The sequence below is a fragment of the Teleopsis dalmanni genome, chromosome 2, assembly GCF_002237135.1.
Source record: "Teleopsis dalmanni isolate 2A chromosome 2, ASM223713v2, whole genome shotgun sequence".
NCBI lineage: Eukaryota > Metazoa > Arthropoda > Insecta > Diptera > Diopsidae > Teleopsis > Teleopsis dalmanni.
The window spans coordinates 58,933,837-58,944,539 of NC_051847.1; the positions used below are offsets into that span (position 1 = coordinate 58,933,837).

Consider the following 10,703-nt stretch of genomic DNA (forward strand, 5'->3'; position numbering starts at 1 on the left):
GAAAGCAAGAACTTTTAAATGAACAAATGGATGATAAAGTTAAACAAAAAGGAAAAAGTGAAGAGGATCAATTAAGCTCCGCTAAGTCCATGAAAAAATCTGAAAAACAGTTTCAAGAAAAAGATACGCAAACAGAGCCAGTATACAAAAAGAAAGAAGTTTTAAATGAACAAATGGATGATAAAGTTAAACAAAAAGAAAAGAGTGAAAAAGATACACAAACGGAATGTGATGACAGTAGTTGCAAATTTCTTAAAGAAAAAAAAAATTCATTAAATGAATATTCTTGTGATGACAAGTCATGTGAAAAAAAAGCAACAAAAGTAGCGGTAGAAAATGATACAGTAATATCTGATGCCAAAAAAGGTGAACAAGTTTTACCAAGGGAAAATAAGAATAAAACTGAAAGTAAAGAAAAAATCGCTTCTCAGCCTCAAGGTTCTGTTAAAATGAATAATAAATCCGATACTCAGAAATCTAATAATAATAAAGAAGATCATTGCAATTGCTGTAAATGTAAAGAAAAGTTGAACGCAAAAAATGAAAAAGAAAATGCTGAAGATCCAGTTAATGTTTCCTACGGCTGGGTATCTTGGTTTGCTCCAGGTGACTATAATTACAGTAATTGGATGGTGGATGAAATGAAGAAAAAAAATTTAGATAACGATTCTGTTCAGAATATGTTGTCTACTAGAACACTAAATGATGACAGCCTAACCAACAACATGATGAAAACTGGTGATAATACTAAAGATTTATACAAGGATAATTCAAAAGACGAAATGAATACCTATAGCGCTCTTGAAAAATCAAATAAAATTCAATCAAATCGATTTGAAAGGAAACTTTCAGATTCCACTCAGGAACAATTAATAATAGATACAGACTTATACGACAATAAAATATCACACACTAACAATAATGAGAATATTGAGTATATCAGTTCAGTAAATTCAGATTCGAACAGAATATCTATCAGCACACAAACTGAAGAGTGGGTACAGGATGAAGAGGGTCGTTATAGTTATATACCGTATACTCCATATAGACGCAGGACATTAGCTGCAGATGAAGATGCAAATCGCCATGAAGGTGGACAATATGACAGAAACAGTGAAGACGACAACGAAAATGTCGAGTATGAATCAGCTAGACATAATATTATTCCTAACAAAAATGGTTCTAATAAAATAAAGCCACAATACCTAAGAAGTACAGATAATAATATAGCAAATGTGGTATCTGAAAAGAGTTTAGAATATAAATCAAAAAGCCATAAGAAGATTCAGAATGGAAAGAAAATTAATGAACCAATGCTTAAGAGTGTTGCTGCTCAATACAATTTGAATTCTAGTAATAATGAAAAGAGTTTCAGTGCTGATTTCATACAAAAGAAATCAGAAAAGATAAGGAAATATTTAATAAATTCAAAAAGAAGTGATAATGTGGCAACATGTTCATATTCACCCAAACAAAAAAATCAAAATTTAAATATTACTAGAAGTCGAAAATCTCAATTTGAAGGATGTACATATCCCAGGAAAAGAAGTCTTACCCGACCAAAGAAAGACGATCATTTCAAAGAAATTCCATTTAAATGTCCTATTAAACCTGCCAATGAAAGGTTAAATAGCCTTTCAAGGCAATGTCCGAAATTATATACTAGACGTGAAAGTGTAGTACGATCATCTGGTGTTCCATCAACTTGCCCAAATCAGTCTGATTCTGTAAAAGAAAATAATTTAAGACAAGCTGGTGGTAAAGGAAAAGAGTTTGTATGCAGTACAGAAAAAAATAATTTGAACTCAAAAAATGTTAATTCTAGTCACAGAATTGAACATTGTTATTTTCAAGAAACAAATTCCTCCAATTATGATTCAAAACCAACTACATCACGAGGAATTCGTCATAGAACACCAACGATTTATAAATTCAATCAAAAGAATAATACTTTTTATATAGATGATGATTTAAAACAAGATGAGGCTTATCCGACTTCAAGAGAATATTACAAATTTGCAAATTTTAGTTCAGAAATGAATACTACACCGACGATGCCAACTCTATCGATGCAGGAACGACAGGCGCATATTCGTAGATATAATAATTCAAATGAAAGAAATAATACCGAATACTCGCAACAATGTGGAAAACCTATGTATAATAATTATGATGCTGGTCATGCCCCGATGCCGCCAACTTATAAATCAAATTCAATCAATCAACAAATAAATATTCCATCAGCTGTTAACTTTAAGGATGGAGCAATGTCACAAAGGCAACCAAGTAGTGGTAGAGTAAGGTTTTAGTCTTGTTGAAAGAGTCCACAAAACATGCTTTGGTGTGGTAGAATCTCCCATCCATATGCTAAATACGCAAAATTTAATATTAAAATAATAATCAAACAATGATCAAACAATGGACAAACAAACCATAAGCCATTAGTGAACATTTTTAAAAAACAAAAATAGTTAGTAAAAATTATTTTGTTGTATTAAAAGAGTCTTAAATAAATTGTGCCAAAAATATATTAATATTTCAAAAAATTATTTTAACAATTTTTTAACAAATTTTTATTTTCAACACTTAAAAGTGCTACTTCGAAAAAAAAATCAAGTACAACTACAAAGGCTACTTGTAAGTGCGTAACCAATGATACAGAAACTAGTAATTATACTGGTGAGACAAACTATTCAAGTGCAGCAACCAAACCGATTTGTGGGTGCGGTAACAGTAATACACAAAGTGATTCTCGAATGGTTGAGAGAAGAAGTTCAAGAGATTCGTCAAAAGCAACTTGCAAGTGCGTACCTAGTGATACATATCATAATACTCCAATAGGTGGAACAAATGGTTTAAGTGGTGGATCAAAACCCACTTGTAAGTGCGTAAAAAATGATAAAAGTAACAATCGAATCAAAACTTCATCAAATAGTTTTAATGATATTAAATTAATGTGCTGTGAAATTTTAAATCATTTGAAGAGCCAAAGAGAGTCACAATCAAATGAGCAGAAAAAAAATAAGAATAGAAGTTGTTCATGTAAGGTTTCTAATGATACTGATTCTCAGTCATCACAAGAATCTTATGTTAATGCAACCAAAAAAGCAGAGTCTTGTAAATGTAAAATGCGTAACAACTTTGATGATATTCGTACAAATAACACGAAGTCATCAGATAAATATTCTAGTCTAAATAGAATGAAACCTCAAAACAATTCCTTTTCATCAGAAGTAAGCAAAAAGTCATGTATGTGCACAGTAATGGAAAAGAAAGAAAAACCGCCTACATATAACAAGGAACTTTCTGGTTCACGAAAATTTTATTCTAGGGGTTCTTTAAGTAGTGAGGAGGAAATTGTGTCAATCACGACCAAAAACAGTTCTAACCAGAGTGACCGTGAAGATCGGTATAAAGAAAAACCTACAGGTAATGGTAATTGTAAAAATGTAGGCATGTCTAATGAGAGAATGAAATTAAACAAAACAACTGGAAATGTAGCTGAAAGTACAATCCACTGATTTAATTGATAGTACAGCAAAAATACTCATCTGCCCAATATATGGGGGCACGTTGGACAAAAGACGGGAACTAGTAAAGGAAACTTGCAAGTGTGCGTGCTTAAAATGAGTGATGAGTACCAATTCAGACAAAAGTTAAAGCTAAAGAATAGAAACATGTAATGGAAAACATGCAAGTCCGAATGTGCCCACAAGTTTCTACAGCAACGATCCAGCATCATGGACAGACAGATATATTGAAACGAACAATATTGGACAAAAGTAAACAAAACTGTAAAAGAGTAAAAGAATCAATTCCAGTTTCCGCTATCTCATGAAAAAAAACTAAAGAACGTTACCGCAGTTTCAAGAAAAAGATACGCAAACAGAGCCAATATACAGAAAGCAAGAACTTTTAAATGAACAAATGGATGATAAAGTTAAACAAAAAGGAAAAAGTGAAGAGGATCAATTAAGCTCCGCTAAGTCCATGAAAAAATCTGAAAAACAGTTTCAAGAAAAAGATACGCAAACAGAGCCAATATACAGAAAGCAAGAACTTTTAAATGAACAAATGGATGATAAAGTTAAACAAAAAGGAAAAAGTGAAGAGGATCAATTAAGCTCCGCTAAGTCCATGAAAAAATCTGAAAAACAGTTTCAAGAAAAAGATACGCAAACAGAGCCAATATACAGAAAGCAAGAACTTTTAAATGAACAAATGGATGATAAAGTTAAACAAAAAGGAAAAAGTGAAGAGGATCAATTAAGCTCCGCTAAGTCCATGAAAAAATCTGAAAAACAGTTTCAAGAAAAAGATACGCAAACAGAGCCAGTATACAAAAAGAAAGAAGTTTTAAATGAACAAATGGATGATAAAGTTAAACAAAAAGAAAAGAGTGAAAAAGATACACAAACGGAATGTGATGACAGTAGTTGCAAATTTCTTAAAGAAAAAAAAAATTCATTAAATGAATATTCTTGTGATGACAAGTCATGTGAAAAAAAAGCAACAAAAGTAGCGGTAGAAAATGATACAGTAATATCTGATGCCAAAAAAGGTGAACAAGTTTTACCAAGGGAAAATAAGAATAAAACTGAAAGTAAAGAAAAAATCGCTTCTCAGCCTCAAGGTTCTGTTAAAATGAATAATAAATCCGATACTCAGAAATCTAATAATAATAAAGAAGATCATTGCAATTGCTGTAAATGTAAAGAAAAGTTGAACGCAAAAAATGAAAAAGAAAATGCTGAAGATCCAGTTAATGTTTCCTACGGCTGGGTATCTTGGTTTGCTCCAGGTGACTATAATTACAGTAATTGGATGGTGGATGAAATGAAGAAAAAAAATTTAGATAACGATTCTGTTCAGAATATGTTGTCTACTAGAACACTAAATGATGACAGCCTAACCAACAACATGATGAAAACTGGTGATAATACTAAAGATTTATACAAGGATAATTCAAAAGACGAAATGAATACCTATAGCGCTCTTGAAAAATCAAATAAAATTCAATCAAATCGATTTGAAAGGAAACTTTCAGATTCCACTCAGGAACAATTAATAATAGATACAGACTTATACGACAATAAAATATCACACACTAACAATAATGAGAATATTGAGTATATCAGTTCAGTAAATTCAGATTCGAACAGAATATCTATCAGCACACAAACTGAAGAGTGGGTACAGGATGAAGAGGGTCGTTATAGTTATATACCGTATACTCCATATAGACGCAGGACATTAGCTGCAGATGAAGATGCAAATCGCCATGAAGGTGGACAATATGACAGAAACAGTGAAGACGACAACGAAAATGTCGAGTATGAATCAGCTAGACATAATATTATTCCTAACAAAAATGGTTCTAATAAAATAAAGCCACAATACCTAAGAAGTACAGATAATAATATAGCAAATGTGGTATCTGAAAAGAGTTTAGAATATAAATCAAAAAGCCATAAGAAGATTCAGAATGGAAAGAAAATTAATGAACCAATGCTTAAGAGTGTTGCTGCTCAATACAATTTGAATTCTAGTAATAATGAAAAGAGTTTCAGTGCTGATTTCATACAAAAGAAATCAGAAAAGATAAGGAAATATTTAATAAATTCAAAAAGAAGTGATAATGTGGCAACATGTTCATATTCACCCAAACAAAAAAATCAAAATTTAAATATTACTAGAAGTCGAAAATCTCAATTTGAAGGATGTACATATCCCAGGAAAAGAAGTCTTACCCGACCAAAGAAAGACGATCATTTCAAAGAAATTCCATTTAAATGTCCTATTAAACCTGCCAATGAAAGGTTAAATAGCCTTTCAAGGCAATGTCCGAAATTATATACTAGACGTGAAAGTGTAGTACGATCATCTGGTGTTCCATCAACTTGCCCAAATCAGTCTGATTCTGTAAAAGAAAATAATTTAAGACAAGCTGGTGGTAAAGGAAAAGAGTTTGTATGCAGTACAGAAAAAAATAATTTGAACTCAAAAAATGTTAATTCTAGTCACAGAATTGAACATTGTTATTTTCAAGAAACAAATTCCTCCAATTATGATTCAAAACCAACTACATCACGAGGAATTCGTCATAGAACACCAACGATTTATAAATTCAATCAAAAGAATAATACTTTTTATATAGATGATGATTTAAAACAAGATGAGGCTTATCCGACTTCAAGAGAATATTACAAATTTGCAAATTTTAGTTCAGAAATGAATACTACACCGACGATGCCAACTCTATCGATGCAGGAACGACAGGCGCATATTCGTAGATATAATAATTCAAATGAAAGAAATAATACCGAATACTCGCAACAATGTGGAAAACCTATGTATAATAATTATGATGCTGGTCATGCCCCGATGCCGCCAACTTATAAATCAAATTCAATCAATCAACAAATAAATATTCCATCAGCTGTTAACTTTAAGGATGGAGCAATGTCACAAAGGCAACCAAGTAGTGGTAGAGTAAGGTTTTAGTCTTGTTGAAAGAGTCCACAAAACATGCTTTGGTGTGGTAGAATCTCCCATCCATATGCTAAATACGCAAAATTTAATATTAAAATAATAATCAAACAATGATCAAACAATGGACAAACAAACCATAAGCCATTAGTGAACATTTTTAAAAAACAAAAATAGTTAGTAAAAATTATTTTGTTGTATTAAAAGAGTCTTAAATAAATTGTGCCAAAAATATATTAATATTTCAAAAAATTATTTTAACACTTCTAGTTCAAAAATAACCTACGGACAAAGAAACCAAACGAATTTTTCCAAAAACTACTGATATCTAAAAACTACTACTGTTGGCATTATCCGAAATAGTTGCCTAGTCTACCCAAGAATTTCTTTCATTTTTGTTTGGATTCTTTACTCACTATTTCCTATTCCGTACATAGAATTCATAGTATAAATAGCGTAATTTTGGTGTCGTCGATTTCTGATTCCGTTCCGATAATTTCGATATCAAAGATGCACCACACACTGGAAGCTGAATTGTCAAAAATGATAATAAAATCATGGAAATTGTCGAGTCGGATCATCATGTAAGCACTGTGTCAATTGCCCAAGAGTTAAAAAATGCAAAAAAATCATTGTACATTTGAAACCATTTATGTAATGCTGGATACAAAAAGAAGCTCGATGTATGGGTGCCACACCAGTTAACGAGTTATCAATCAATTTTTGAAGCGGTTGGTGACTAATAATGAAAAGTGGATCACTTACGACTACGTCAAGCGAAAATTTGACGGTGATTGACTCGCAGTGCGCTAACTGAAACGGTGGTAGACGGCCAGGAAGGTTTTGCTGTGTGTTTGGTGGGATTAGCAGGGCATCATATACTAAGAGCTGTTCCCCTATGGCAAAACTCTTAACTGGAACTGTACTGTCACCAATTCGATCATCTGAATGAAGTAATCGCTCAGAAACGGGCAGCAATGGGCAATATTAAAGGAAGAGGAATCACGTTCAATGAGGACAACGTCAGGCTACACACATCGATATCGACATCGATGACTCACCAAAAGCTCCGGGAGCTTGGTTGGGAAGTTCTTATGCATCCACCTTATAGTCCAGCCCTGGTACCAAGTGATTACCATGTGTTTCTGTCAATGGCGAACGATAGACGATTTTTGTAGCGAAAAATTTGCTTCAAGAGAGGCTTTTGAAAATGGACTGTCTCAATTTTTGGTAATAGGGACGAGGAATAAATCTTCAATTTCATGAACAAATAATTGATTATTTTACTACACATATTATATTTTTATAAATTAAGTTAAGCTTAACAAGCGTAGAAATCATAACAACTGCTGACATTTTCAATTATAACATGTTCATTCTACCACTTCCTATTCGATTGGTTATTTCCACTGAAGCACTTTATTTGGTCTGAGTTGGAGGAAACTGTATGGAGAATATGTCTATGCAAGTTCTAAATATTTATGTTTATATATTCGTACAATATATTTTTGATGACAAAAAGTTCTATTACACAAAATATTTTTCAATATGGTCTCAATATGCTTTGTTTGCATTTGTTCTACGTGAATAGAAAAGTTTACTTAACCTTTTGTTTGACTTTTCATTTTTCATTTTTTGTGTGTGTGCTGTTAATGACACTCGTCGTTTGCACTTGTTATCCTTCATCTTTGTTTATTTTAATCCAAACTTGAGCTATACTAAGAATAGTATACCCATTTAGTGTCATACATGTCTGCGACTGAAGTTATTACAGCTAAGTTTTTACAGATCCAGTCTCAGAGCATGTCTTCATATTATGCAGTGGGTCGTCAGCATCAATACCACAGTGCTAAGCAGGTTTTACCTTAGCTGAAGTAGCTAACTTTTTTGTTTAATTTAGATCAGATCAACATAGAAATCCGGCAGCAGAATTAGTCTGCCTAATTTTGCTTGGCTATGCTCACATATTTTTGTTTAAGTGCCAGTTTAATTGTTGCAACTGGTACGCCAATATCTGAGATGTGAATGACAGGGAGAAGAGTGCCTGCCTCGGCGAGTTTATCCGCCTTGCAGTTGCCCGAGATATCGCATTTCAGCACCAATTTGAATTGGAACCTGATACGCATAGCAAAGTCATTGAGCGATGTACCTATAACGATATTACAATAACCAATAAGGCGGTAATTTAGATATAATGGGATCTATTTACAAATTATTGGAATAATATAAAATAATACATTTTTGTATTGAGACACAGATATAATGTTTAAAAGCAAATAACAAAAATATATAAAAAAATTTAGTAATGCTAATGTTGGAGTATCTATGCTATATCACACGATAAAATAAATCTCAATACATACGACAAAGTTGTGTTTATAAAAGTACACGTATGCGAGGATGATCTCGAGAGCAGATATGAATATAATAGAATTTATAATGATCAAAATTTAGATGACGATTATGCTGTACATTATTTCTCATAGCTTAATATGGTGGATCTATAATCTATAGGTTGAAGATATATCTGCATGTTCACTTATATTTTAAAATTTTAAATTATTTTTTATTAGTTGAAATGAATTGCAGAAATGAAATATTGTTTAAAAATAAATTTGAGATTTCCCTTCATTCTGCTTTACATTATATATTCCGTTACACTTTCATCATATATCAGTTTAGTAGGATTTGCTATGAATATTGTAAAGATTATTGATTCTGTTATTATTATGTATATTAATTCTATATTGCCTATGAAAGGTACAAATTTATATTTAGATTTAAGTGCACACTTTCCATTGGCGTATCCTTAAAGCTTTACTCATAATCGCTGTATTGACATTTAATGAGCAAAAACCCAAATTTTAGGGTTCGTATATTTTGTTTACTTACATAAAAGGATGCCATTACATATGTTAAACCATAGAAAGTAAGCTGTCAAGTGGGTGCGTAAAATTTTGTCATATCATGTTACTTAAATAATCTAAAATGAACTTAAGTTTGACATCACTTGTTAAGTGAATAGATACATATGTATCTATATAGTACATTAATTTATTAAATATGGGGTTATGCTTTATTTTTGTACAAGTATATAAATATATATATGATATGGTTTATATGTACACTCAACCTCGATTAATGACCTTAACTTGTTCCAAAAAAGTTATCTAATTGATAATCATTACTAATTATCAGTAATGTATATATTAGCTATGATATCAAGATTGCTGAGTATGGCAATTTTTGATTTTACAAAAAGTTGGATTCAAAAGTATTTTCAAACTTTAAGTGGAATTAAGTGCATGGGGCACATTAAATGTACTATATGAGAGGTCCAAGGTAACTTTAGTTTGGATTTTCGGGCATTCTGTATATAATAGGATTGGAGTGCGTAGACGAGCTTGCTAGACTAGGCGTCTCTTCTACGGATACCCCCATTTTCAATTCCTACCCCTACCAGCTACAGTCGGAGGTTGATTTATAACCATTTTTTGCGACAGGCAGATAGTAAATGGGCCCATATCACCTCAGCAGTTAGGTCAAGGGCTATGTGGCCAATATATTCCAAATGAAAAACCTCTGACTTGATACACTGAAGCAAATCAGAGGTATCTATGTTAATATCGTGGTATCGCCTGCAATGCGTGTCTACCAGCTTTCGAAGAAATGGCACCAGAAAACCTGTGTAGCTATGTCTAGGCTTTGTCAGAACTAGGCTTAAGTTTCTGGGAGTTCCCTACTTTTACACTCTTGTCTTTATAAATACCTCTGGCTGGTTTTAGCTTGATCTTTTTTTTATCCATTATTACGAGAATTTATGGGTTCAAAACAGGTTATTTAACTAATTAAGGAGGATTCGATATTCTTACCACCTCAATTAAGTAACAAACTAAGTGCAGCGAAGTATTCACGGAAATACTTTAAATATGATAATACATTGTAACATTGTGGTTTAAAAAGACATTGAAGATAATGCGTTCATCAATGATTTAAACTTAAATAAAGTTTAATAGATTGTGTTTGCTTATAAAAGAATTAACATAAGAAAGGTTTTAAAAAATAGATGAGATAAAGTAAAATTACACAACGAGTTCAATACAATACTTAAAAATGTTTTCTTGCAGTGTTTCTTAAATTAAAAACCACAATCGTATAAGTACATAATATGACAAAGGGTTAGGTAAGGTTATACCGCTGCTACCTAGGAGTTC

General features: G+C 32.0%; 1 protein-coding gene across 1 annotated transcript; it reads left to right on the plus strand.

The window, feature by feature from the left end:
• Positions 1-7: 7 nt before the first annotated feature.
• On the plus strand, positions 8-6,711 carry LOC119678966 (putative uncharacterized protein DDB_G0282133). Its single transcript, XM_038091099.1, has 2 exons — positions 8-123; positions 3,878-6,711. The coding sequence occupies exons 1-2, from the start codon at positions 27-29 to the stop codon at positions 6,502-6,504; spliced, it is 2,724 nt and encodes a 907-aa protein (XP_037947027.1). The 5' UTR covers positions 8-26; the 3' UTR covers positions 6,505-6,711.
• The last annotated feature ends 3,992 nt before the right edge of the window (positions 6,712-10,703 follow it).